At 43.2% G+C, this 27,496-nt stretch overlaps 3 protein-coding genes across 5 annotated transcripts; 2 read left to right on the forward strand and 1 right to left on the reverse strand.

Moving 5' to 3' along the window:
* Positions 1–1,881: 1,881 nt before the first annotated feature.
* On the forward strand, positions 1,882–13,491 carry NDUFB6 (NADH:ubiquinone oxidoreductase subunit B6). 3 transcript variants are annotated; one of them, XM_040963864.1, is made up of 4 exons: positions 1,882–2,157; positions 4,345–4,437; positions 9,724–9,768; positions 13,327–13,491. In XM_040963864.1, the coding sequence occupies exons 1-4, from the start codon at positions 1,978–1,980 to the stop codon at positions 13,393–13,395; spliced, it is 387 nt and encodes a 128-aa protein (XP_040819798.1). In that variant the 5' UTR covers positions 1,882–1,977; the 3' UTR covers positions 13,396–13,491. The 3 variants fall into 3 exon arrangements, with proteins under 3 accessions (XP_040819798.1, XP_040819799.1, XP_040819800.1); XM_040963865.1 differs by lacking the exon at positions 9,724–9,768; XM_040963866.1 differs by lacking the exon at positions 4,345–4,437.
* A 371-nt stretch (positions 13,492–13,862) lies between these two features.
* Positions 13,863–14,809, reverse strand: SMIM27 (small integral membrane protein 27). The gene is made up of 2 exons (XM_040963867.1): positions 14,414–14,809; positions 13,863–14,065 (listed from the first exon to the last, which is right to left on the reverse strand). The coding sequence occupies exons 1-2, from the start codon at positions 14,456–14,458 to the stop codon at positions 13,958–13,960; spliced, it is 153 nt and encodes a 50-aa protein (XP_040819801.1). The 5' UTR covers positions 14,459–14,809; the 3' UTR covers positions 13,863–13,957.
* Positions 14,235–24,025, forward strand: TOPORS (TOP1 binding arginine/serine rich protein, E3 ubiquitin ligase). The gene is made up of 3 exons (XM_040963863.1): positions 14,235–14,459; positions 15,684–15,878; positions 20,530–24,025. Exons 1-3 carry the CDS (start codon positions 14,457–14,459, stop codon positions 23,449–23,451), a joined length of 3,120 nt encoding a protein of 1,039 aa, XP_040819797.1. The 5' UTR covers positions 14,235–14,456; the 3' UTR covers positions 23,452–24,025.
* The last annotated feature ends 3,471 nt before the right edge of the window (positions 24,026–27,496 follow it).

Consider the following 27,496-nt stretch of genomic DNA (forward strand, 5'->3'; position numbering starts at 1 on the left):
GTCAGTTATCTATTTTGAAAGCGAAATTTACAGAAATTTTCCACCCACTGATTTACTGCTCACATGGCTACAACAGCCAGGTCTGTGCAGGATTGAAGCCAGGAGCCAGGAACTCATCCAGGTCTCCCATGTGGATGGCAGGGAGTCCCAGGGACCCACACACTGGGCCATCTTCCACACTTTGCAGATGCATTAGCAGGGAGCTGGGTGGGAAGTGAGCTCGGACTCAAACAGGTACCATGTGGGATGCTGGCATACTGGACGCATCTTTACCTGCAATGTCACAATTCCATTTCCCTTAATTTATATGTGTATTAAATTTCTCCCATATCATGCACATTGGTTCTTTATAATACTTACACATTTATCTTCTATGACAGAGAACAATATCACCACTGACTGCACAGTTGTCACCACTAATATGGTTTCTTAGGATAGCTGAAGATGTTTTGTGGTTCTGTTCTGGAAGTTTATCTTTCTCTAGATGTGCAGTAGGAATGTGAAGGTCTAAAGTTATTTGATTGTGTCTTTGAGATTATGCTACCAAGTACATCAGTTAGATACTTATTTAATTTCTGCATTTTAGGGGATGCATTTGATAATTTTTGATTCATAATGACACAGAACACTTACTGGTTGGTTGTTTGCTTATTTGCACATTTTCTTTGTTTCTCCCTTTATCTGAGGATGAGGGGAGATCAAAGGAGAAGCCGCATCCAGCCTCCCAACTGCCTCAGTACCCAGAGATGGGGAGTGGCCACCCCATGTCCTCCCGGGGTCCCCACTGTGGAGCATGTTCTGTTCTGAGGGTTCTGCTCAAGTGGTTTCGATAGTTCTGAGATGCTGTTGATATCACTGCTCCAAGGATGAGGAAACAATTCCAAGGTTAATTGGCTGCCACAGTCCACCTCAGAGTCTCCATTCACCAAGAAATTTGTTAAGTTTCATCGGGGTAGTTGATCAGTTTATTCTGCCCTCCTTTCTTTGCAAATCAATGGGTGCTGTGGCCCAACCCTGCCCTGCCCACACTTGGGGAGCTGCAGCCCAGTCAGAGTGACCCCCGATAACCTCCCATTGGACTGGCCCTAGCTCTGGTTCCTGTGCCTGCCAGCATGTGCAGGGGGCTGGTCCGGTCTGCAATACATACTTGGTTCTAAAGACAAATTTGTGATATAAGATATAGTCAGAGAAGTCTTCTTTATTCCATCCATTTCTTCCCACAGGTAGTATTTTTTAAAAATTTGTTTTTACTTTCATTGCTTTCAAAACTGGAGGAAATATTACAAAGCTAACATTACCACCACCTTTCCTGTTGGGAGAAAAGCTACTACATGCAGTTCTCTCCACTTAAGTGTTTCTCACTTACAAATATATTCTGGCATTCCCTCCAGTCATCTAGAGCCCCGAGTTAATACTCTGTGTTAGTACTCCATCCGCTTGTAGTTTGACAGTTTCTCCAGCCAGCGCTCTAATCGGGAATTTGCAGGTGGTTTTCCGTGTCTTGCTATTAACACATACGGCAGTGAACAGTCACACACTTTCATATTTTTACCACCGTATTTTGGAAGCACAGCTTTACAAGTGAGGCAAAGCCTCTGTGTAACCTTGTTAGATATTCATCTCCACAGACTCAGCCAGCTACAGAGCGATCGGGGGAGACGGAAGCAAGGAATTTCTCATCCGGACGTGACATTCGCCGAACCATACTTGTTCATCTTTCCAGCTCCCAGCGCATAAGTTCTTCCTTATTAGACCCTCCAGTCCTTCGGCCCTCAGCCTAAACCCACCCACCTCATCCGGACCCGAGGAACAATTTACAGCCTGTGCGCATGCCCAGGCCTGGGACGACGTTGGCGTGATGTCATAACCGCGCGACGCTCCCGGGCGTCCTCGCAAGGTCGCTTTGCGGAACGGGGACGCGGGTCTTTGACAAGGGACAGGTTTGGGGGTGCGAGGTGTCCTTGCTGCCTCGGCGACATGTCGGGGTACACGCCGGATGAGAAACTGCGGCTGCAGCAGCTGCGAGAGCTGAGGCGACGATGGCTGAAGGACCAGGAGCTGAGCGCTCGGGAGCCAGTGCTGCCCCCGCAGAGGACCTGGCCCTTGGAGAGGTTCTGGAATAAGTTTCTGCAGAACGAGGCCCCTTGGAGGAAGTTGGTGAGTGACGGGCGTCCCTGTCGGGGCTGCTGGCTGCCACACCAAGGGCTGACAGCCACACCAAGGGCTGACACCGTTGGGCGAGGGAGAGCCGGGTTTAGCAAGGACGCGATCTCCGTTGCAGGGTCCTGGGCTGGGGTCTGGGCGCGTGTGGCTTTGGGGCGCCCTAGCCATTCTGCCGTCAGGTGTGGAGAGGAGGCGGCGCTGTGGAAAGCCCTCAGGATAGCTTGAAGTTGAAGCTCAGTGGGTTTAGTGTTTGGGAACACACGATTAACTTTCCACGCTGGAGGCACGGCCCCTGAGGGCCCCGAGAACCTGTGGCTGCTGGGACAGCCACCGACCCCACGACACCGAAGGTGTGCTTGACGAGTCATGCTCAAAACCTGCCTTTTCAGGGTCCGGCGCGGTGGCCAAGCGGCTGAAGTCCTCGCCTTGCACGCACCGGGATCTCAAATGATCGCCGGTTCTAATCCCGGCTGACCCGCTTCCCTTCCGGCTCATTGCTTGTGGCGTGGGAAAGCAATCGAGGACAGCCCAAAGTTTTGGGACTCTGCACCCACGTGGGAGACCCCGAGGAAGAGGCTCTGGGCTCCTGGGTTCGGATCTGGCCATTGTGGCCACTTGGGGAGTGAATCAATGGAGAGATCTTCTCTGTCTCTCCTCCTCACTGTATATCTGACTTTCCAATAAGAGTAAATAACTCTTAAAAAAAGAAAACACCTGCCTTTTCAGAACCGTCTGTGCTTCTGAGTCAGTTATGAGTGACAAGCGGTAGCCCGCAGAGTTGCTTTCCGATACGTATGCAGTTACGCTGGGTGCCTGCATTCCACCTGCAGTGTTAGCTAGCGTGCTGTGTTCATTATTCCCTTAAGATAGAAACTGTGGTCTTCATTTTAAGTGGGAGGTACTTTAGCCCCAGAGAAGCACAGAGCTAGGAAGGGAAGGAATTCAGGGTGAAATTTACATATGCCTTTAAAAAAAAACCCTGCTGCATAAGTAACCTAGTACAACATAATTTCTGAGAAAATGGGCCTTATATTACAGTGATAGAAGTCAGCTGTTTAATTTCTGCATCTCCCTCACCTCTTGTGTCTCTAACATTGCTTGTTGATTTGGAGCCATCCCTGGCTCACAGTTGACAGCCTCTCTGCCAGCCAGTGATTTAAGCAAGTAAATAATCGTTTGTTGAAATCTATCTTACTTCACATTTTTTCTTAAGTTATCCTCTGTTATTCTGCTTAGATCCTAGATTGTCCTTCACTTGAAAGGACAGGTGGGTTTTGGTCAAATTGGCTGCTGTGGAGACGTTTTGTGTTGCAGTTTGAGAGGCAGGAGACAGAGAGCTCCCATCTGCTGCTGGTTCACTGCTCAGATGAGCACAGCCGCCGGGGATGGAGCTGGGTGGGGAGCCTGGGCCTGGGCGGCAGGAACCTACTTGCTGGGGCCAGCCCCATGTCTCTCATGGTCACAAGAGTAGGAAGCTGGAGCCCTGAAAGGACTTGACCTGACATATGTTATAGCTTTGATTATTCTGATTATAAAATTTTAGAATTTATAACCATTTTTTATTAGGAACAAACTTATAATAAGGATTTTTTGGAAGTCTTTTTAACTATATATGTATAAATGCCTTTCTTTAATCTTAAAAAGATTACTTGTCTTAAGCTTCATTTGTTCTGGACCCTGTGGGTATGCTGTAGCAGGCTCTGTTTATTTCTTTAAAAGGAAATGCTTTATTTAAAAGGTCTTTATTTTTACTTGATAGGCAGATTTACAGAGGAAACACACATAGAGAAAGATCTGTTCACTGGTTCACTCCCTAGATGGCTGCACACAGTCGGAGCTGAGCCAGTCTGAAGCCAGTAGCTTCTTCCAGGTCTGCTGCATCAACACCTTGGGCCAGCCTGCAGTGCTCTTGCAGGCCTTAAGCAGGGAGCTGGGTCAGAAGTGGAGCACCTGAAGTACAAACTGGTACTCATATGGGATGCCAGTGCTGCAGGCAGAGGGTTAGCTTGCTATACCACTATGCTGACTCCAGGCCCCGTGTTCAGTACAAAAATACAAATTGGCAAGCTTAGACTGTGAGGAAACATGTGCCATTTAGAAATTTGTTAAATAATATCATGATATTGTTATATACATATATTGTTGGTGGTTTTATTTTGTATATGTGTTTTTCCCCCACAGGTCTATAAAACATACCGGCACAGCATCTTTGTTTTCACTCATGCACTTATACCTGCATGGCTTATTCATTATTATTTCAAATATCATGTGAATGTAAGTATGTTTTAAGCATGTATTTGCAAGAATGTCGTTTTACTATTTCTGAAAAGCATTTGTTGGTATGCCATATTCTTACTGGAAATAGTCTGCTACTTTTAAATTAGTTTTGAAGTACTTCAAACCCTTTTATGTAAAAAGCTTTCTAAAACTTAGGTAATTCAGTATGAGTTTTCAAAAAACTAGTCTTTGAATTAGTATACAAGCTTAAGTATATTTCCTCATAGAAAGAGTGTTTAATGAGCAGGGTATAACGAACCCACTACTACCTGTGTAAACTAGGGAAGATGAAAATTCGTGTGTGTTACGAGCGTAGACCTGGTATAAGGTGGAATTCCAAATAGGCAGTGGTTATCTTTGCCTTCATCCCATTTATTTTCCTCCACTTTCTCTGTTTTTTGTTTGGGTTTTAGAATTTAGAATTTATTTAGACTCTAGGATGTCCAAAAGTTCTAAGCTTTTCCCTGAAAGATCTTGCATAGACTGACTGAATAGAGCCAACTGCCATGTTTTAGAGTAAGGACAGCCCCAGATGTTGTGGAGTGTTGGATCTCAGGCAGGGGGCAGAGGGCGCGTGTTTTGGGGAGTCGCATACAAGGGGGAAGCAGTGATGGCTGCCTGTGCGCAGGTTGGGAACCCGCAGTAAGGAGGGCGTTCTGCCACCTGGGGGCTGCAGGGGCAGAAAGTGAGCATACCTGTTTGGGGAGCAGCTATGGCGGTACGTGTCCTGGTGCAGGATGGTGGGACCTGAGCAGAGAGGAGAACACGTGGACGGAAGTGGTGTGGCCAGTGATGGAGTGGCAGGCCAGAGGAAGGTATCAGAACTTAGGGAACTGAAGAGAACATTCAAACTGAGGTGTGATTGTCATGATCAGAAATTGTTTATATATAGGGAAATTAATTGATCAGATAAGTTCATGTTTTCCTAATGGGGTTCAGGATTCTCCATTAGAAAAGGGAAAAGACCTTGAGATGCCAGAATAGAATTGGGGGTATGGTTTCATTAGGTATGGATAGACACAGAAGTAAACACAGGTGTAGGTATGTGAATGTATAAACATAACCATTTCCTAGCTCTGTCCCCTGAGAAGACCTGGGAATAGTGGTTTTTTGTTTTATTTTTAAGATTTTATTTATTGGAAGATGGAGTTAGAGGGATTGACTGATTGATTACTTCCATCTTCTGGTTCATTCCCCAAATGGTTGCAAAGGCCGGGCCTGGACCAGGTGGAAACCAGCCATTCTGTGTCCAGTTCATTCTGTGTCTCTTGGGGGTGGCCAGGTCCAGGTACTTGCGCTGTCTTCTGCTGGTTTCTGGTGTCCTAGGCAGGGCACTGGATCAGAAATGGGGTGGAGTGTGTGTGATAAGGGTGGTACTGTGGTATAGCAGGTAAAGCCACAGCCTGTGGCACCCGTATTCCATATGTGCACTGGTTCAAGTCCCAGCTATCCCACTTCCGATCCAGCTCCTTGCTAATGGACGTGAGAAATCAACAGAGGTAGTCCAAGTGCTTGGGCTCCTGTACCCAGATAGATCTAGAAGAAGCTCCTGGCTCCTGGCTTTGGTATGCTACAGCTGTGGGCAGTGGGGCCATTTCAGGGGGTGAACCAGTGGATGGAAGATCTCTGTCACTGCCCGTCTGTGTTTCTGTAACTCTACCTTAGAAATAAATAAATCTTTAAAGGAAAAAAAAAGTGGAGTAGTGAGAACTTGAATCAGTGCTCACATAGGAGGCTGGCATGATAGGCTGCAGCTTAACTCACTGTGCCACAATGGCAGCCCCTGGATCTTATTTTCTGTGCACATTTCTCCACTGAAAGGATATTTATCTCTTACGAAAAATGTCTGATTCTAGGGCTGGAACAGGGAAAGTAAAGGATGAGAATGTGATGCGCCAGAAGTCCAGAAATGCCCAAAGAATGATGGGGACGTATCAAAAGGAGATCGAGTTAGGTTGGAAGAATTCCCACCCAGACAGTTTAAACATCAAAATAAATGATGGTAGTAATAGTTGGGAGTCAATGGAATAAAAAGGTGAAAACACCCGAGTCCATACTGGTATAAATAAATGAGTTAAAAAGTGAATACAGGGCCCAGTGCCGTAGCCTAGCAGCTGAAGTCCTCACCTTGCACATGCTGGAATCCCATTTGTGTACCAGTTCTAATCCCGGCAGCCCTGCTTCCCATCCAGCTCCCTGTTTGTGGCCTGGGAAAGCAGTAGAGGATGGTCCAAAGCCTTGGGATTCTGCACCCGCATGGAAGACCTGGAGGAAGCTCCTGGTTCCTGGCTTTAGATCAGCTCAGCTCCAGCCACTTGGATAGTGAACCAGTGGATGGAAGATCTTCCTCTCTGTTTCTCTGTATATCTGACTTTCCAATAAAATAAATAAATCTTTAAAAAAAATCTTAAACAAAAAGTAGGTACAAGAAAAAAAAATCTATAGCCTGTTACTAAATAATAAGTGGATAGAATGATAGAATTAAAAGTCACCATTGAAAATTGTAACAGTTGGGCCTGGTGCTGTGGCCTGGCAGCTAAAGTCCTCGCCTTGAACACACCGGAATCCCATGTGGGCGTGCCGGTTCTAATTCCAGCAGCTCTACTTCCCATCCAGCTCCCTGCTTGTGGCCTGGGAAAGCAGTCGAGGACGGCCCAAAGCTTTGGGAGCCTGCACCCACGTGGGAGACCTGGAGGAAGTTCCTGGCTCCTGGCTTCGGATCAGCATAGCACCAGCTGTTGCGGTCACTTGGGGAGTGAATCACCGGACAGAAGATCTTCCTCTCTGTCTCTCCTCTCTGTATATCTGCCTTTCCAATAAAAATAATAAATAAATCTTAAAGAAAATGATCACAGTAGTAAATGTAGCAAAGGAACATCAGAATATCAACATTGATCTGAAAATAGATATCCCCAGAGCACTTACTGATTACAAAGTTAAAAGAGTAACTTTATAGTAGAGAAATCTGATTGATTCTACTTGCTTGGGTAGTGAACTAGTGGATGGAAGGTTTTTCTCTCTGACTCTCCTTCTCTGTATATCTGACTTTGTAGTAAAAATAAAACAAATCTTAAAAAAAAAAAAGAATATGTGCTTGTAAGAAATAGATACAAGTAATAAGCTGGTCAGCAATTTGCTATAAAGTGATTCGAAACAAATTCTTTTATCAGTATTTAAAAATAATGATTTAATGAATTTAATGGGTGGCAGGAACCCAAGTACTTGGACTCAACTTGGACTTCCCTATTATAAGGACTTAATATGTGTGGATTGTATTGGACTTTAGAATTGTGAAATTTAAAATATACCTGTGTTTTCACTAAGCAAATCTTGTCCCTCGATCGAGTGCCTTGTATGTCATCTTTCTTTATTGTTATCCAGACAGTATATGGGCACGTCACTGACTTCCTGACCTTCAGGAGTTTATGGTAGTATTAATAGATCTGATCTGGGTAAAGCAGTGGAGAAGAAAAGTACTACCAGGAAGGAATAAAAGAATGATACGGAGTCAGTAATGAACATGCTCATATACTCGTTCAAGACTGAGGAGATGACGGCAGTGGAAGGCAACTGTTGACTAGGCTGGACCAATTTTTGGAGCATCTTAAAAGCTAGGCACAAGAGACTGAACTGTTTGTAGCAGACAATGGGAAGCCACCCAGTTTTCAAATGGAAGAGTTTTTTAATGAAGGTGACGTTGAAGAAAACAAAAACATTGCTATGTGGGATGAACTGAAGTGAAGAAAGTTCTGGCTAAAGTAGATAAACTGGAAACCATTATGGCTTACTGCATGTGAGGCAATGAAGTCTGCTCGGGAATGGAAGCGAAGAATGACGCCAGCTCTGCTGAAGTCAGGGAGAAGCACCTGAGGTTAGCTGATAGTGAAGCTGAGACTAAAACCAAACTTCAGCATCGTTTAGGGCTGTGTTTAGTCTTGGGAGTTGGAAGTGAGGTGTCGGGGGGAGAGTTTTCTGTAATGGGCAGGAAGTGCTGCCATGCAGTGGGTATCACATGTTTTATCTGTTAGTGGGGCTAAGTGGAATTAGAATTGGGTTCCAGTGTTTTGAATAGAAAATATTTTTTAAAGATTTATTTATTTTTACTGGAAAGTCAGATATACAGAAAGAAGGGGAAAGAGAGACAAAGATCTTCCATCCACTGGTTCACTACCCAAGTGGCTGCAGTGGCTGGGGCTCGGCTAATCTGAAACCAGGAACCAGGAGCTTCTTTGGGGTCTCCCACGCGGGTGCAGGATCCCAAGGCTTTGGACCATCCTCTACTGCTTTCCCAGGCCACAAGCAGGAAGCTGGATGGGAAGCAGAGCTGCTGAGATTAGAACCAGGGTCCATATGTGATTCTGGCATGTGCATGCAAGGACTTCAGCTGCTAGGCTACCGCACCAGGCCCCTAAATGGTGTCTTAACTGCTGTGCCAAACATTCACCCTTAGAGAGTACTAATAAAGAATATAAATTATAGGAGTATCAAGTGTACAGAAGAATTTAAGTGGAGTAAAGGACTGTTTATGAAGGCTGGCAATTTAACTAGGTTTTTCTGAATCAGTGATGTTTTAACAAACATTAATAAGGATATGGGTCAAGCAGCTATCTAGAAGAGCACTGCCAGTAGAGAAATAACATTAAACATTAAGTGTAAATGTTCTGAGGCCCGGCAGGCTTGACTGGACTGGGGAAGGGGCTGCTGAACTACATTACAGTAAGGAAAATGTACTAGGAGGTCAAAAAGGTGGTCAAGGGCTGCAACATGAAGTGTCTGACGGAGAGTATCAAGGACCTTGCCTTTCTCTTCAACAGGAAACTTAGATCACAGGAGTGACACTCCTCTGCTCGCATGGTGGAGGCTGGACTGGGAGGGTACAGAGAGTAAGCCTAGCGGCCAGCAGCTGCCATTGCAGGAGCCCGGGTGAAACAGGCTGATGCTGAAGCTCGTGAGAAGCAGCGGCATTCAGGGCGTATTCTCGGTGTAGAACCAAAAGGCTCTGCTGAGCAGTCAAGAGTTCTGGCCTTCCTAATTAGGGGAGTGGAAGTGCCACTTACGGAAGTACAGAACACGGGGAGGACGGTTTGGACAGGTGCAGTTAAGTTGGGTCTGATTCAGTCTGAGATGCGTATTGGATAGCCAAGTAGAATACTGAGTAAATGGTTGGATGAATGAGTCTCAAGTTCTGTGAAAATTTGGGGTTTAAATTAAAATTTGGGATATAATTTATTTTTTATTTTCAGAAGAAACTATAACACTATAACACAATTACTTTTCTTGCAGACAAAACCTTATACCATGGTTCAGAGGAAGCCCAGAATATTCCCAGTAAGTGTTAAGACTTAGTTTTTTTCTTTTGTTCATTATTTCTCTCTTTCCTTCCCTGTAAATGATCATTGGACTAAAATGTTTCTTTTTTGCTATCAGTTTAAGTTCCTGTTTTATGCATTTTTTAAAATAGTAAATAGTGTGAAGTACCAAGTTAGTTGAAAATGGGAAATAGGTACATTTGTTCTGAATCTTGAGTGAAGACCTTGGACTGTTGTGACTTGAAGGTAACAGATTTTTTCACCGTTGCCGTTTCTTGTACGGTAAAGGACTTCCGAGCACAAACCTGAGCATGGTGATAGCAACTGAACTTCTGTTATTATTTTAAGCCTAGACTCTTATGGCTTTGTCCCTCATTTTCAAGATTTGATCTTAAGCTCCTCTCATCTGTGATTTTAAAATCTGTCCAGGTGTGTTTTAAATTTTATGTTTTGAATATGCTAGTAACAATACTAAATTTAAAATGAGTTCATTCAATGTTAAATGATTATATAGTAGTTTAAATTTTTACTGGCTGGCTGTAAGATTATTGTTAGCATAATAAATACGTTACATTTCTTGTCTAGTCACAGATAATGAATTACCATAAGTCTAGATGATAATTTAAAAAGTAAAATAAAATTCAGTGTTGAGTCTTGCTTCAAGCAAGTAACATTGTCACAACCATCTATTATCTATTGCAACAAGGAAATTCTAAAGAGATTCACCATATTGACTAACCATACTGAAAGCAAACCTGTATAACTGATGTTGGGGCGCAGGGAGTCTCAAGACAGAAATGATCTGCTAGTATTATTAGTTGGGTAAATTTATGTTTATTTAGTAATCCACTTATATATTTGTCCCCCTGTCCACACACATTGTGCTACTTGAAGTAGAGTTACAAAGAGGAAGACAGAGTGAGAAAGAGATTTTTTTCATCTGCTCATTTATTTCCCAAATTCCTGCAATAGCGTGGCCAACCCAGGTTGAAACCCTGAGCTAGGAATGCCATCCAGGTTTCCCGTGTTGATGGCAGAGGCCTAAGCCCTTGTGCCATCATCTGCTGCCTCTGAGGATGCATAAACACCGGATCAGAAGTAGATATGCTGGAACTAGAACCAGGTAGTACCATATGCACTGTGGTGGTCTCAAGTGGCAACTTAACAAGCCATGCCACAACACCGACTGGCAGCTGCACAGCACAGCAGTCAGTCCTTTGTTCTTGGGGACGCTGAAATCCTAGCAACAACATTGTAAAGGCTCTTGTTTCTGGAAAATACTTGAATGAACGCAGATCTTGTTCATTGAAAGGAACACTTGTCCATTGTTCTTTTAAGTCTACAGTTTTGTCCACTGGGTTCCTTACTTTCATTATCAGCCTGGACTACATCTAGTGGTATTAGGAAGCACACCTCCTTAGCAGTTGTGTAGCCCACAAGATCTGCTTTTTGTTCACTGGTTCAGTGCTAGAGTTGTCTTAATTTCATATACTCACATGCTTTTGTGGTTTGATTTATCATCCATTTTTCTTAACATTTGATAAGCAAGGGAGGAGACAACCTTGTAGACATATGTTTGCTTCCAGTCAGTCTCATATGTAGAAAAAACATTCTTTTTTCCATGCATATAATCAATTTTTAAAAACATTTTATTCAAAAGGTAGTTAGAGAGACAGAGATCTTCCATCTGATGCTTCACTCCCCAGATGTCCACAACAGCCAAAGCAGGACCAGTCCAAAGCGAGTCAGGAGTTTCTTCCAGGTCTCTGATGTAGGTGCAGAGGCCCCAGGCCCTAGACCCTCCTCCACTGCCTTCTTAGACTATAAGCAAGAAGTTGAATTGGAAATGGAGCCGCAGGTCTTGACGTAGCACACATGTAGGATGCTGGCATCAAAGGCAGAGGCTTAGCCTTCTGAGTCATGGCACTTGCCCCCATAGTTACTAATCTGTTTGTCCTTACGCAGCCACCTCCCAACTCTGTGGTGGTTACGTGCAGACCTTCTGTTACAGATTGGTTCAAAGGCAACCTTCATATTAGGTTCAACCTGTTCCATTTACTGAATCTTTCTGGGTTTCTGTTGCTTTGACTTTGTTGGGTAAACTCAAACTGTTTAAGGATTCATAAACAGTCTAATATTCCAGTACTACAAAGTCTTGAATTTTTAGATTCTCTCCATTTTAATTTTTCCTGCCAAATGGACCCCTTCTTGTGTGAACTTATTTCTTATATTCCCAAGGCAGTCAAAAATATCCAAACACAAACTGTAACATTCTCCCAGCTATATCTCCTAGAACCTCTAACTACTGTGGTTTGCTTCCAAATTATAGGAAACATTAATTTGCCACTGCCTTTTATTTCCATCTTTTAGCTTTGATTGCCAGAGTCTGCCACCAGACCGCTGATCAATGTCATGTGGTTTAATGCATATTCTAGCAGCATTAGTACCACTTCAAGGCAATCCTTTGTTAGCTTAATAGTAACTGATAAGTTAAGTACTATGGTGGCTTAAAGTAAGTTTATTACATCACATAAAAATTTTGGGAGGTAGTATTGTGGCATGGGGGAGGGGTTTAAGCCACCACCTGCAGTGCCAGCATCCTGTATGGGCACCACAAGTCCTGACTGCTGCATGAGTGATCTCGCTTTGCTGCTAATGCTGCTGGGGAAGCAGCAGAGGATGGCCCAAGCATTTGAGCCTCTGTCACCCATGTGAGAGAATCGGATGGTGTTCCAGGTTCCTGGCTTCAGCTTGGCCCAGGTCCTGGCTGTTGACATTTAGGAAGTGAACCAGAGGATGAAAGGTATCCCTGTGCTCCTCTTTAAAAACAGTTGTGAGCAGTTCCAAGTTGAGGAATGGCAAGATTGAAGGTGAGCATGAGGCTATTCTAAACTAGTCATTCAGGAGCTGTCGGGCTGACAATCTGTTATGTTAGACATGGCTAAAACTGAAGTAATTTTTAGTTCTGTACAGCTGGGGCTAGCAATGTGGTGTTGCATGTTAAGCTGATGCTTGGGATGTCACTGTCCATAAGGGCGCTAGTTTGTGTCCTGGCTGCTCCATTTCCAATCCACCTGCTTGCTAACTGGCCTGAGAGAAAAGCAACAATGATGGGCCAAGTCTTTGGGCCCCACCCACACAGTTTATCTGTTGAAGTTCAAAGCCCGTGCCCTTTCAACCACATACTGTATTGAATAAAGTTTGAGAAACACACCAGGTGCCCAACTAAGGTTTGTAATCTGTCTCCATTGTTTAAGACAAATGGAAAGCTTAAGTGCTTTAGGTAATCAAGTGCTAGGAATACGCTGCACTGCTGTCTTAAATTTAACCTGTTTCCTTGCAGCTTTTTCCTGTGGCTTCTGTTTTTGGGGGGCTTGCGAAATAAACATCCCTTCTTGTCAGGAGATTTTAACACTGGTTGCTCATCTTGAGATAGCCTCCCTATAGAGTTCTTTTAAAGTGAATTCCAGAGCTAGACTTGTTTTCCATTCAAGGTCTGACTAACATTGAGCATAATGGAGCTTCAGCTGCTAAGGATTTCAGATTTTTCTACTAAATGCTTCCTTTTTCTCCTTAGGGTGATACAATTCTGGAGACTGGAGAAGTAATTCCACCAATGAAAGAATTTCCTGATCAACACCACTGAATTTAATTAAAATTTTCAAAAGTGTATAAGCCCAAGTTTGTTCCTCAATCAGTATATTTACTGAATACATTTTAAAAATTTCAATAAAGTTTACTTCCAGAGAAGTGCCATATTTTTCCATAAGTAACACCACATTACTAAACAAATGATATGAGTGACCACTAATTCTGACCCTTCCTGACTTGGAAAACAAGATGTAGAAAAGTAACTTAGTCGCATATATATTTTTTCTTTTACAGTACTTACCTTAATTTGGTGTGTGAAAAAGCAACAAAATGAAATAGTGTAATAAGCACATAAAAGAAAATAAATTTTCAAACACTTGTTTTAAAGAAGGCTTTCTGAGGCATTAAGGCTTTATTCCAGAAACCATCAGAGTAGTTGCTTCGAATCTTGCAAATATAAAACACATTAGTAAAGCATTAGTGCTAATTATAAAGGACCCCCCCCAAAATAAGTTCAGGAACTCTGTATTATCGTTTTTACTTTTTAAAATCCTATGTAGGTGTCAGATAAACATAAGGAATTTGCAGAGAACTAAATTCAATAGAGTTACAAATTTTCATTCATCCCAGGACTTGGGGTACTGTTTCCTCAGCTGTCGCCGTGCGGCCACCGTGGATGCATAGATGACGTATCCCCACGAGAGTAAAACGATGGCAAACAGCAACTGTCAAAAAAGAAAAAAAAAAAAACCGCTAAGACAACCAAAGCAAAAGCGCACGCTTCTTAAACGTGTTTCCCGGCAGCCCCCGTCGGGTGCGGGGCTCCCGGGCGAGGCGGCCGGGGCGCGAACCCTGGGAGCCAGCGGCATGCCCGGGATTCCAGGGCGAGCATTCCCGGCGGCCTCTACGTCAGGAGCGGAAGGCCCTTCCAGGAAGGGGCGGGGTCGGCTGGGGGCGTAGAACGCTCACTGCTGGAGCGGGCTGTGGGGTTACTGGGCGCTGGAGACGGCGGGCCCTTCCGCCCGCGGGCCTGCAGGGCCACCGCGCGCAGCCCCGCCGGGCCCGGGACCTACCGCCGAGTTGATCCAGTCCAGGGTGCGGCGACTCACTGGCCTCATGGTAAGAAGGCGGGCGGCGGGGGCCGGCGGCCGCTGCAGGCCCTAAAGGCGGCTCCCGGGCCGTGGCGGCGGGCGGGCGGCGGCGGCCATCTTGCAGTCGGGCACGAGCGCCCGCCCACCGGCTTCCAGGGGGTTTAGCCAACCGTGCGGCGGGCCACTTCCGCCCGGAACGGGGAGCGGAGAGTTCCGCGGTGCAGGGGGCGCCCAGCCCGCCTTTCGGGGGCAGAGAACGCTGCGAGACAAGCCCGTCCTGAACTGCTCTTTGTCACCTAGACAGCTAGGCTTCCGTATTCCGAAAGGGAAAAAAAAAATTTTTTTTCAGACAGTGTAGTAACTCATGCAGAGTAACGTGCGTTTCAAAGTTTATTTGAAACCTAAGGCACGTTTTCGGTGTGACATGGAGATCTAAAAGGCTGCTGGCCCCCGCAGCCAGCCCGCGCCCCGCTTGGACCTCCCCGCTGTTTACATAACGGGGCCGCGTCCTCGCGGGCGCCCGTCCTGGAGCCCCCGGTGGCCGCCGGGCGCGGCATTTCCACGCAACGCCGGGGCTCGAGTGGGGGCCGGCGGGCGGCGGTTTGGCGCGCGCGGTGGGGGGCGCCCCGCGAATCTTGGGGCGCTCCCGGTTAAGGCCCGGTTCGTCGAATCTGGTGTTCCTGAGCGCCATCATTTCACCCGAGTTTTTGCCCCCTCCCCTCGGTTTCCGCGAGCGGGACAGAAGCCAGCAGCCGTTCTCTGAGAGGAAGCCTCTGCCAGGTGCCGCCCCCTGGGCACTTCGTAGGGGACTGTGTGGGCTCCGGGGCGTTCGAACCCTGGCTAGTCCGGGGCCAAGTCCGTGTTATAGTTCCCTCCTCCAATTCTAGTAACTTCTCTTAAGAGTTTGGTGGCGTTGGGGACCAAGCTAGCAGTCGTGTTCTCTGGGTGGCTTCAGGCGAAGCCGTGCAGCCGGCAACCCTGGAAGCCGCTGGGCTTAAGCAGCCAGGACGAGGGCGAAGGCCGGGCTGCGGCTGCTCAGGCCGCTCGGCTCCCCGGGCTCCCCTGGCTCCTTGGCCGCTCCGGCCGCTCGCTCCGGGCGGAGTGTGGGGGAGGAGGGCGGCTCGGGCCGCGCGCTCAGCCCCCCGCGCATGCGTCGCCCCGGCGGGGGTTGTGTTTTGATGCGCTGTGGGCAGGGCCTCGGCGTGTGTCCCGCCCCCACGCTGCCATTGGTGAAAGGTGTTGTACGTCACAGGGGTCGAAGTCGCCGCCGGGGTCTCCGCTGTCTCGCGAGGAGGCTGAAGCGCCGACGCCGGCTCCAGCTCCTGAGGGGAGGCGGAGAAGTCGCCGGGTCCGCCTTCGCGGCTCCTGCCGTCACCGACCCAGCGTCCAGGGCCGGCGGGAGCTTTCCTCGAGCACCTCAGCGGGGGCTGCGCCGGCGTCCCCCAAGGTGAGTCCGGTCGGGAACAATGGGGCGCGGGGGGAGCCGGCGGGCCGCGGGGCTGGCGGGCGGCGCACCTGTGGCTCGTTGCCGTGGGCGCGGGGAGGTGGTGTTCCACGAGACCGCGTCCTGAGAAAAGTCCAGCCGAGTGTAAATGGTGATAGCGCTCCGACTGGGGTGTGTGACCTTGGCCGGGTTCCCTGAACCCCTGGGCCTGTCTGTGAAGATTGGGAAGGAGAGTGTCTTGGTGGGTTGTGATTATGTAATGCGGATGGTGGCCCTGTGGCCGTGGCACTTCTCAAGCAGAAAGCAGAGAAAGCGGCTGTCAGCGTGGCTGTTGGAGGTGCCCGTGCAGCGTTACACTTCCTAGGCTGGGCTGGCCCGTGTGCAATTGCCCGGTCCACTTGGTGCGGCCTTCCCCGTGGGCTGCGCGTTGGTGGGCTGGCAGGGGACAGTTCTGATTGAAGGGTGATGGTTATCTAGTCGTCACAAACTGTCCTCTGTGTGGGCATGGCTAATCGCCACCGGAATGAGCCTGATTTCCAAATAATGTGAACAGTGTGTCCAGCTACTCCTAGTACACCGCTTTATGTGAAACATGTGCCTTCACACCACCACCTTTTCAGGTGGATTCTTCTCCATTTTAGAATTGAGGAAATTTTAGCTTTTGAGCAGTAACGTCTTGTAGGTCATGCAACTCAGAAGCGGTGCTGATTATAAAAAGTATACTGTACAGCAGTCCTGCTTCGTTTGCATCCTTACAGTTTTCCAGCTTTCCCATCTGTGATGAGGTAAAAGTCACTGGATTCTATGTCTCTCTTACTCATTTTCTCCACACCTGTGTGAGTTTTAATTACCAGAATTTCCCCTCCCATGTGAGATGAACTGTTCTTGTTAAAAACCAGCAGATTAGAAGATTTAGACAGGGAAGATGGGCTTAATCAGTTTATCTCAAAGATGGACTTTGTTTTGGATCTGTGGAACCTTTAGGAGGTAGGATCAGAAGAATCCCCTTTGGGGAAACTTAACTTCTAGTCCTTACTGCTGGAGTGCTAGGGTAGCGAAATCTTAATGCAGGTTTTTATCTAGATCTTGAAGGCACTGAATGTGTCTGCCGTCAAGTAGGCAGAGATTTACAATCTAAAACCAGCACCTCTTGAAAATCTGGAGGTCTTAAACTGTCACCTAGCAACCTGGATGATACTGAATTTGTATTTTTAAACAGCTTTATTGAGATATTATTTCAGTTCCATTCATAACATTCACCTGCTTTAATTATGTAACTCAGTGGGGTTTTTTTGTGTATTTATAAAATTGTGATTCCATCACCATAATCAGTTTGTAGAACATTTCCATCATCCCAGAGAGAAATCTTACTACTGCCTCCAGTAACCACTGGTGGTCTTGCTGTTTGTATAGATTTGCTTAATCGGGACATTTTGTATAAAAGGTATCGTACAGTATGTGGTCTTCTGTGTTTTTTCTCCTGACTTAGTATTATGAAGGTTCACCATGTTGTGGTCATGGATAAGTGCGTTACTTTTTCTGTTACCAGATAATTTTCTGGATATGGATAGACTACATCCTGTTAATCCATTCGTTTTTACTTTCAAGCTATTGTGACTAATGTTCCTGTAAATATTCACATAAAGTTTGGACAAGTTTTCACTTCTTTTGGCTGGACATTCAGGTGTGGAATTGCTAGCTAATATGCTAGTTCTACTTCATTTTAATCTTAATCATGTTTCTGGAAAGATAAGTCCTTTATTTGATATTCTTACATTGTCATCATCTGATAATTCTGAGAATACATTCTCTGAAGCTAAATAATGTATTTATTATAATATATTATTATCTGTGTAGAAATATAAGAGAGAACACTTATTTGCTCCTTAGGTGTTATGGAAGATATTACAAGTTAAGTCTTTAGCCTTATTGTTGAAGGTTTTTTAAAAGCAGGGAAGAGACTTGACCATTTTGTTTTATTTTAATTTGAGTTTCCCACTAGTAATTTTTTTAAAAAATCATGTTGTCAGTTCTATATGAACTAGAGATGTTTGACTAAGCTGAAACAAACTAAAATAATACAGAATTAAAATTTGCCAGTCTTTTTTTCTAGTTCTGATAATTTATCATTTCATAGAGGGGAAAAACTAAAACCTAGAGTTAATGTAGATTTCTCTGGTTTAAAGAACTAGTCTAAGTGGAAAACTGGTTTTCAATCCAGGTCTTCTGATTACCTGTCTAGTTCCCATCTTTCACTTTCTAACCCCGCCCTTCAATACTTTTATGTTCCTAAAGCTTTTACCTGTTGTTTTATTCCTGAGTGAAGAGAAAACATTGTAATTAGGGAGAATGCTGGGAAATTTAGGTTGTATAAATATTTAAGAGCTTGCAATTGGCTTCCTGTGTTTATAATTCTCTTTTCTCAGATTTATAAAGTATTCTAGTACAGGAATTGAATATTCTAGAAGGTAGATGTTTAAAGCATCCTTGAAGAAAATGCTTGGTCTTCCATGAGAGCGAGAGAGGGTTTGAGTCCTCACTATACTTGAAGCAGCAGGTGATGGCCCAGTACTTGGGCTCCTGCCACTTATATGGGAGACCTGGATTGACTTCTGGCTGCTTTTGTATGTTCGGCCCCAGCCCCTGGTTGAAGGCATTTGTAAAGTAAGCCAGCAAATGGGAAATTGCTTTTTGTCTGTATCTGACTGTATGCCTTTTTCTGTCTTCCAAGAAGTTAAAAAATACATAAGAGCTTAAAAATGAATAAACATTAAAAAAAATTTTAGGACAGCGGTAGTTTTGTATTTGATTTCCAGAAAAATAGAAGGTTAGAAATATTTGGACCACCAAAGGAACATTTGTTAAGCATTAATCTTTATTAAGTCATTAGTCTGAGAAAGTCAACGTGCCTTGTGAAGAACTTTACTTTGAAACTAAAGATGGGTGTCCTTGTATTTAACAGCTTTGGTTATGGGTTCTGTTTATTTTCTATTCATACAGCTTAGAACCAGTAAAATTTAGGAAATTGTAATGTTATTTGAGTAACTTGGATATCAATTCTGTTATTCGACTAAGTTGATATCAGTTGACCAGTAATGGGATTTTCTGTGGTAGAGGAGGTGGAAGAAAAGGAATAATAGGCCCTCAGAAACAAAAAACTAATGTTTATATGCAAAATAGGGCCGGGTATAGTAGCCTAGTGGCTAAAGTCCTCACCTTGCACATGCTGGGATTCCATATCAGCACTGGTTCTAATCCCCATGACCCCGCTTCCCATCCAGCTCCCAGCTTATGGCCTGGGAAAGCAGTAGAGGATGGCCTAAAGCATTAGGACCCTGCATTTGTGTGGGAGACTGGAAATAAGATCCGGGCTCCTGGCTTCGGATTGGCTCTGCTCCAGCCGTTGTAGCTGCTTGGGGAGTGAATCATTGGGTGGAAGATCTTCCTGTTTCTCCTTCTCTGTATATCTGACTTTCCAATAATAAATAAATAATAAATGCACCTATATATACACGCACAAAAAAATAATTAGCATAGAATATAACCAAAGAAGGAGTAAAGAGGTAACAATTGTAAAATACTGGATTTGCCAAGCTAGGTTTCTTACAGTTTCATTTCTAATACTGTTTCAAATAGTATTAAATTTCAGCTCTAGCTGTAAGTTGTAAGCCTATGTAAGTAAACTGAAAAATGTAAAGAAAACAAAGCTAATATTTAAGATTCTAGTAGTGATCCTTCTGGGAAAATGTAATAGGGTAAGAAACTGAAACATGATTTCAGGATACCTTTGGATTGACTTTTGTATTCAATAAATTTAAAAAACAAGGAGGGCATTTTTAGAAATGCTGAAAGGAATCGGTGGCTACCTGATTATAATAGTACAATAACAATAGTATAATAGGTATAATAATAGTACCCAGCAGTCACTATGAGTCAGAATCTGCCACTGAGTGCTTTTACATTTATTTCACTTAGTCGTCATTAAAGATTTATTTCTAAGTGCGGTTTTGAGAGCCATAGCATTAAAAAGGCGAACTTTGTTTGTAAATTGTATCTCACCAAATCTGTTTCAGAGGAGTTGTGTATACAATATTAAAGTAAATCAATACTAAATAGTAATGGAGCAAACATATTTGAAGGTTACACAGATAGTATTAATTGAGAGTTGTATTTTTTTCTGTAGAGAGGAAAGAAAAAACTGGAAAAACATTAAATTCTGAGTGGTAGATACATGGATGCTTGGTGTATTTTCTTTTTACCTTGTGTGTGTTTCAGTTAAATTATTTATTTAAACAATAGGAGAATGTTACATAATGTTAAAGCATATTAAGTCCTGGGTACCTTTTGTAATGTTTTCTTACAAAACAAGGGGGAACAGGTTCTGTTATTGACCAACAAATGAAAGAAAATCACATAGTAACTGGTTCCATAGTCATTGATAATGTAGAACCAAAATTTAGTACTAGGAAATCTGTCTTAGCGCTTATGCTTTAAGCGCTATATTACTATGCTTTATTGCCCCTTTGTAATAGTAATAAATCATTGGAATATTTTCCTCCAAAATATATTCCAAGGTTTTTATTTGCATTTTTGTTCAGATTATTTAGTCATTTTTCTTTTTCAGATTACTGATATATTTCTTTCCCTTTTACAGATAATGGCATCAGCTGCTAAAGAATTTAAAATGGACAACTTTTCACCTAAAGCTGGCACTAGCAAATTGCAGCAGACAGTACCAGCTGATGCATCTCCTGATTCTAAGTGTCCTATATGCTTGGATAGATTTGATAATGTGTCTTACTTAGATCGCTGCTTACATAAGTTCTGTTTTCGCTGTGTACAGGAGTGGTCAAAAAACAAAGCTGAATGTCCACTATGTAAACAGCCCTTTGATTCTATTTTCCATTCTGTGAGGGCAGAAGACGACTTCAAGGAGTACGTCCTAAGGCCTTCATATAATGGTTCTTTGCCTACCTCTGATGTTCGACGATTTCGCTACCGTACAACCATGACAAGGGACCGGAATGCTTCTGTTTATTCACCTAGTAGTACCATGAATAGAAGAACAACAACTCCGCCAGATAGTGGAGTACTGTTTGAAGGACTGGGCCTCTCAACAAGACCTAGAGATGTTGAAATTCCTCAACTTATGAGACAGATTGCATCAAGGAGACCACCTGCTTCAGATGAAAGATCTTTGCGGAAAATTCAAGAACAAGATATTATTAATTTTAGGCGAACCCTCTATCGTGCTGGTGTTCGAGTTAGAAATATTGAAGATGGTGGCCGCTACAGAGATATTTCAGCAGAATTTTTTCGTAGAAATCCAGCTTGCCTTCATAGATTAGTGCCCTGGTTAAAACGTGAACTCACTGTTCTTTTTGGAGCTCATGGATCTTTAGTGAATATTGTCCAGCACATCATCATGAGTAATGTCACTCGCTATGACTTGGAGAGTCAGGCATTTGTGTCTGATTTAAGACCATTTTTACTTAATCGAACTGAGCATTTTATACACGAATTTATTAGTTTTGCTCGATCTCCTTTTAATATGGCAGCTTTTGACCAGCACGCCAATTATGATTGCCCTGCTCCTTCGTATGAAGAAGGCAGCCATTCTGATTCTTCAGTCATAACAATATCTCCAGATGAAGCTGAGACCCAAGAACTGGATATTAATGTAGCCACTGTTAGTCAGGCACCATGGGATGATGAAACGCCAGGACCATCTTATTCAAGCTCAGAACCGGTACATGTTGCCATGTCTTCCCTTTTAAATACTTCAGACAGCTCAGATGAAGAACTTGTCACAGGAGGAGCCACATCTCAGATACAAGGAGTAAAAGCCAATGAGGACCTAAATAATGACAGTGATGGTTCTTCAGATAACTGTGTCATTGTTGGCTTTGTTAAACCACTGGCTGAGCGGACCCCAGAACTTGTTGAACTGTCCTCTGATTCTGAGGATTTAGGCTCCTATGAGAAAATGGAGACAGTGAAGGCCCAAGAACAAGAACAGTCTTACAGTTCTGGCGATAGTGATATGAGTAGATGTTCATCTCCACACTCTGTCCATGGAAAGAATGAGCCAATGAATAAAAGTCATTGTGATTCTGGAACAAGAATCCAATCAAAGAAGGAGGAAAAACGATCTACATCGTTATCTTCTCCCAGAGACCTGAGCTCATCTATGAGAGGAGACAGAGTAAATTCCCTATGTAACCGTAGACACAGGAGGAGGGGAAGATCAAGAAGTTCAGATTCACGTTCTCAGAGTAGAAGTGGGCATGATCAGAAAAATCATAGGAAACATGGTAAGAAAAGAACGAAGAACAAACGATCCAGAAGCAGGGAGAGTAGTAGACCTAGAGGGAGAAGAGACAAAAAGAGATCAAGAACTAGAGAGAGCAGTTGGTCAAGAAGAAGCCAAACACTTTCCCTAAGTAGTGAAAGCACAAGCAGATCGAGATCACATAGCAGTGATCACAGTAGAAGAAGATCACGGAGCAGAAACAGAGATCGTTATTATTTAAGAAATAATTACGGAAGCAGATTCAAATGGGAGTATACTTATTATAGTAGAAACAAGGACCGGGATTGCTATGAATCATATAGGAGGAGGACTTTGTCTAGGGCCCACTATTCCAGACAATCTTCAAGTCCAGAATTTAGAGTTCAGTCTTTTTCTGAAAGAAATGCTAGGAAAAAAAATAATCACAGTGAAAGAAAATATTACTATTATGAAAGACACAGATCAAGGAGCCTGTCCAGTAATAGATCAAAGACTGCATCTACAGGACCTGACCGAATGAGAAATGAAAAGCCTGGAGGGAAAAGAAAATATAAAACACGGCATTTGGAGGGTACTAATGAAGTGGCTCAACCATCTCGTGAATTTGCTTCTAAAGCAAAGGATAGCCATTACCAAAAGTCTTCATCAAAATTTGATGGAAACTATAAAAATGAGAGTGATAGCTTTTCAGATAGCCGATCATCAGACAGAGAGACAAAACACAAGAGGAGGAAAAGGAAAACTAGGAGTCTAAGTGTAGAGATTGTTTACGAAGGAAAAACTACTGATTTAGCTAAACATCATAAAAAGAAAAAGAAGAAGCACAAGAAGAAACATAAGAAACACCATGGAGAGAATCCTTCACGGTCTCCGGTTATTATTACTATTGACAGTGATACTGATAAGGAGTCTCAAGTTAAGGAAGACACAGAATATGACAATAATGGTCTTCAAGATACTCTACATGATGAGTTTTTGACTCCTTCCTTGGAACCATTTGAAACTAAAGATGTTGTTACAATCGAAGATGAAATTGGAGCCCTGGACAAAGAGTGTGATGTTACCACACTTACTAACAACTTAAATCATGCCAGCAAAACTGTGGCTATTATTCCACCCCATGCAACTTCAGTTGAACAAACTCTTGATGTGAGAGAAGACAGCAACTTGGACTCTGATTTGGGGAACCAATCCAATAATGTATCTCTTCAGTCTGAGCCATCAAGGCAATTGCCTTCTCCACGGACATCATTAATGTCAGTGTCTCTTGGTAAAGATGGATAGGTCTTAAAAGCATCACATTCAGTTCTGATGGTATAGGAAAAAAAGAAAAAAACCCTGTCATCTATTAGAGGCTATTTAAAGATGACTTTAGGTTAAAAACTTTCCCCCTTAAAATATTTCAAGTGACTTCTTTTGTGTTAATTTGTAAAAATCATTATTTGTTCAAAAAGTATGTATGTCCCACTCTGAGATATGCACTTTTAAGTGAAGAAGATATTGTTAACATTTTATTTAAAACTGGGATCCTTTCTAAATAAAGTATAAATTTTAGAAAATATTTCATAAATATTCATAAATATTCATTCAATATGGTATTGACATTTTCAAGCTAGAGTATCTTTGAATTTTGGTTTTGAGAATTATTCTGGAAGTGTGTTAAATGCTGGGAAAAATCCCTTAGGCAGTCTTTATTTCTCTTCCTAAAAACTATATGACTCAAAACTGTTTCTTTGGGATAAATTAGAAAGCCTTTTAACCTGCACCTTAATTTCTCCTGCCAGAAGAGAATTTAGTATTTCCTTTATTTGCTTATTTATCAGGGCTGCCAGTAAAACAAATACATTATATTCAACAATAACAATTTAAAACGAGAATTCAAAGTTTTCCTATCCGAGAATTCACAAATTTTCCTATCCAGTATTCTTAAAAATGACTTTAGTAGAGCAAAATCTTAAAGTATAGGTGATATTGTGAGTACTTCACAGTTTTAATGATTATTTCATTTCTTACTATCATTTTGGGCCTTTTTTTTTTTGCAAAATGGAGTTAACAAAGATTCTTTAACAGACTTTTACATTGGTGGTACTTTGGTATAAAGTAGCTATGTTAATGTTTTAGTGATGACAGACTCACCCTGTATGTATATTACTATTGTATTGCCAGGGAATGGCAGAACTTGATCTAAATTTAGCCTTCAGTTTTCCTTGCTACCATCCTCATTCATATTCAGTGGCAGTGGGGATGCCTGTTGTTAAGGCAGGTTTTGTTTACAGTCCTACTTCCAGGTGGGAAGTGATAGTTGAGTTGGAATTCAGAAAACAAGGTGATATTATTAACAAGGAGTGGAGTTGGTGTTAGCAAAGGAAAATGTGTGCAGCAGTCCAGGGGCAGAAGAAAGCCTAACATGATCCAAGAAAAGGAACATCAGGGCTTGCCACAGCACACAAAGTGAGCAAACAAGCTTTGAAGGCCAAGCTTAGAATTTATTTATGCTAAGAGCAGCCAAAAGTAGTTTAAAACTACAAGATCTAAAATTGATGTTGACCATTTTAGTGAGGCAAAAGGTGTACCTGTGAGGAATCTATATATAGTTGATCAGGGAATGTATTTTGAAATTAAACAGTTACTTTGTAGTTATAATGATGTTAGTGAGTATTCAAAACTAAAGGCTACTTTTTTAAAAAATATTTTTATTGTAAAGTCAGGTATATAGAGAGGAGAAGAGAGACAAGAGAGGATTATCTTCTGTCCGGTGATTCACTCCCCAAGTGAGTGCAACGGCCAGTGCTGTGCCGATCCAAAGCCAGGAACCTTCTCCAGGTCTCCCACACAGGTGCAGGGTCCCAAGGCTTTGCGCCGTCCTCAACTGCTTTCCCAGGCTACAAGCAGGGAACTGGATGGGAAGCAGAGCTGCCGGGATTAGAACTGGCACCTATATGGGATCCCGGGGCGTCCAAGGTGAGCACTTTAGCTGCTAGGTCACAGCGCCGGGCCCAAGACTACTTTTTTATTTTGTATTGTGATTTCATGACTTCAGCTAAACATTTAATGAAAACTTGTTACTGCCATGTTCTTAAATGTTCAAATTCCAGATTTCCAAGTATTTTATTCTAGTTGCTGAATCTCCTTTCTGATATTAGGTCTATATCACCTAATCTAGGTAGCCAGAATTTTCCACTTGTACTACCAGTAGTAAGTCAGCTACTGTCAACTGTTGATTTATACTTCATACTTTCCCCAACATAATAGTGATCTGTGAATCTGTGCCTGATTAAGTTCCAGTCTATTGTCAGCATTTTTGTAGTACTGTTTGTGCTAAGGCCACATGACAAGTTTACTGTCACATGACAAGTTACATTAGAGTCTTCATATGTGACAGTTTCCTTCTGGGAATTGAATTCGCCCCTGGAAAAACTAGGTTCCTGTTAAAGTATGTCTCCTCTTAATTACATTATGAACAATTAAACATTCCTTCAGAGATATCACAGCTGGTAACTACTGAATGCTTTATTTTGCACCAGTCTATAATTCTGTGGCAACATTAATTAAGTGTGCTGCCATAATCCTTTCGCTGTTTTGCATTAGTTGTATTTGAACTGATAGCTGAACAGGTGCTTCAGCTTTCTAGTTTTAGGAAAGCTGTGCTGCCTGTCCACATTAGCCTACGTTCTTTTAAGTTATATATATTTGGTATGTTACCTCAGGTTTTCATGCTTTGCATATTAGTGTTCTTTCCTTGGGTTCAGAGAATGAAAACTTGTTGCCGCTAGTAGTCCAGTTTGACTTTTCCTGTTGGCAACTATCCAGTCCTAAGCTTATCCAGTTTGCAGTGATGATGGTATATTACAGAGGCAAAATAGGCTGACAATTCAGATTTGCAGCAAGTTCTTCCCTTATGAAGATTGGCCCTACCACTGGAGGATGTGAACCTGCTGATCCAGCCAGTAGTACATCTCGAGTAGTGAGTAACAAATTTTTGCTTATAGGCACTTTAGGGTACTGGGGTCAAAATACCTTTTAAGGTTGTTTCTACTGCTGGTTGATGGAATTGGAAATACAGGGAGAAGTTTCTCTTCGCCAAAATTTTTATGATAGCCTGTAGAGCATGGACATTTGCAAGTATTAACGGTAAGTTACTATGATAATGTAGATATTGTTGAGATAGGAATTGGTATAGATCCATTCCGTACGTACACCTTCAGCAAAACCTACACGGGAAGCCAGGTCATCATAAAGCTTTCAGGTAGGACCAGAATACTCATGACTGACCCTTTCTCCTAAAAGTGCTTTTGGTGCCGTTTCCCTTAGTCATTTCCTCCTTGTTGCTACATTCTCCTTGACAGCACTTCAACAGGCAAACACTACAAAAGGATGAGTTCCTTTTAGGAAGATTTGCTTTTTTGAACATGGAGAAGGAGGCCAGAGGTTTTGTTGAGTCTGGAGGAGTAGAAGTTCCTGTTGCAGAGTTTTTAATTAGGAGAGATTAGTCAGAGCATAGGCAAATTAGTAATGAATAGAAATAGCTGGAGGTTAAAAAAAAAATTGTGGTGGGATTTTTTTTAATTGATTACATTGCATTATGCGACAGTTTTATAAGCACTGTTTCCCCCCACCCCTCCCAAAACCCTCCCCCCATGGTAGATTCCTCCACCTTATTGCTTTACCACAGTTCAGATTCAGTTGAGATTCTTTCATTGCAAGCATCTGCCAACCATAAAGTCCAGCATCTTATCGTCCAGGTAAGTTCAACAGTTTCTTGGGGAGACCATCTCTGGTCTGAAGGTAGAGCTGGCAGAGTATCATGGTGGGATTTTTTTTTTTTGAAAAGCAGAGGTCAGTGCTGTGGCATATAGGCAAATCTTCCATCCGTTATGCTGGCATCCCATATGGGTGCTAGTTTAACTCTTGGCTGCTCTGCTGTGTACCTGGAGAGCAGTGGGGCATGGCCCAGGTCGCTGGGCCCCGGAACCTACATAGGGCACCAAAGGAAGTTTTGGTGCCTGGCTTCAACCCACCCTAAATGGATAGTTTCTAAATTTTTCAAATTTTATTTTTTAAAAGTGGATGTGGGGGGTGGTGTCTTGCATGATGGGTAAATGGCTAAAATCCTTACTTTTGCAAGCACCAGGATCCCATATGGGTGCCTTTCAAATAAAACACAGTGTCTAAATGGAAATAGAGGAAACAATGGATTCAAGAGACAGAGATCCTGGGTCTGCTCATTCACTCCCCAAATGGCTGCAATGACCAGGGCTGGGCGAAGCTTAAGCTGGAAGTCAGCAACTATCTGAATCTCCTATGTGGGTGGCAGGGGTTCATGTATTTG

This window comes from Ochotona curzoniae, unplaced genomic scaffold (assembly GCF_017591425.1).
Source record: "Ochotona curzoniae isolate NIBS_2020 unplaced genomic scaffold, NIBS_Ocur_1.0 scaffold_3208, whole genome shotgun sequence".
Classification (NCBI taxonomy): Eukaryota; Metazoa; Chordata; class Mammalia; order Lagomorpha; family Ochotonidae; genus Ochotona; species Ochotona curzoniae.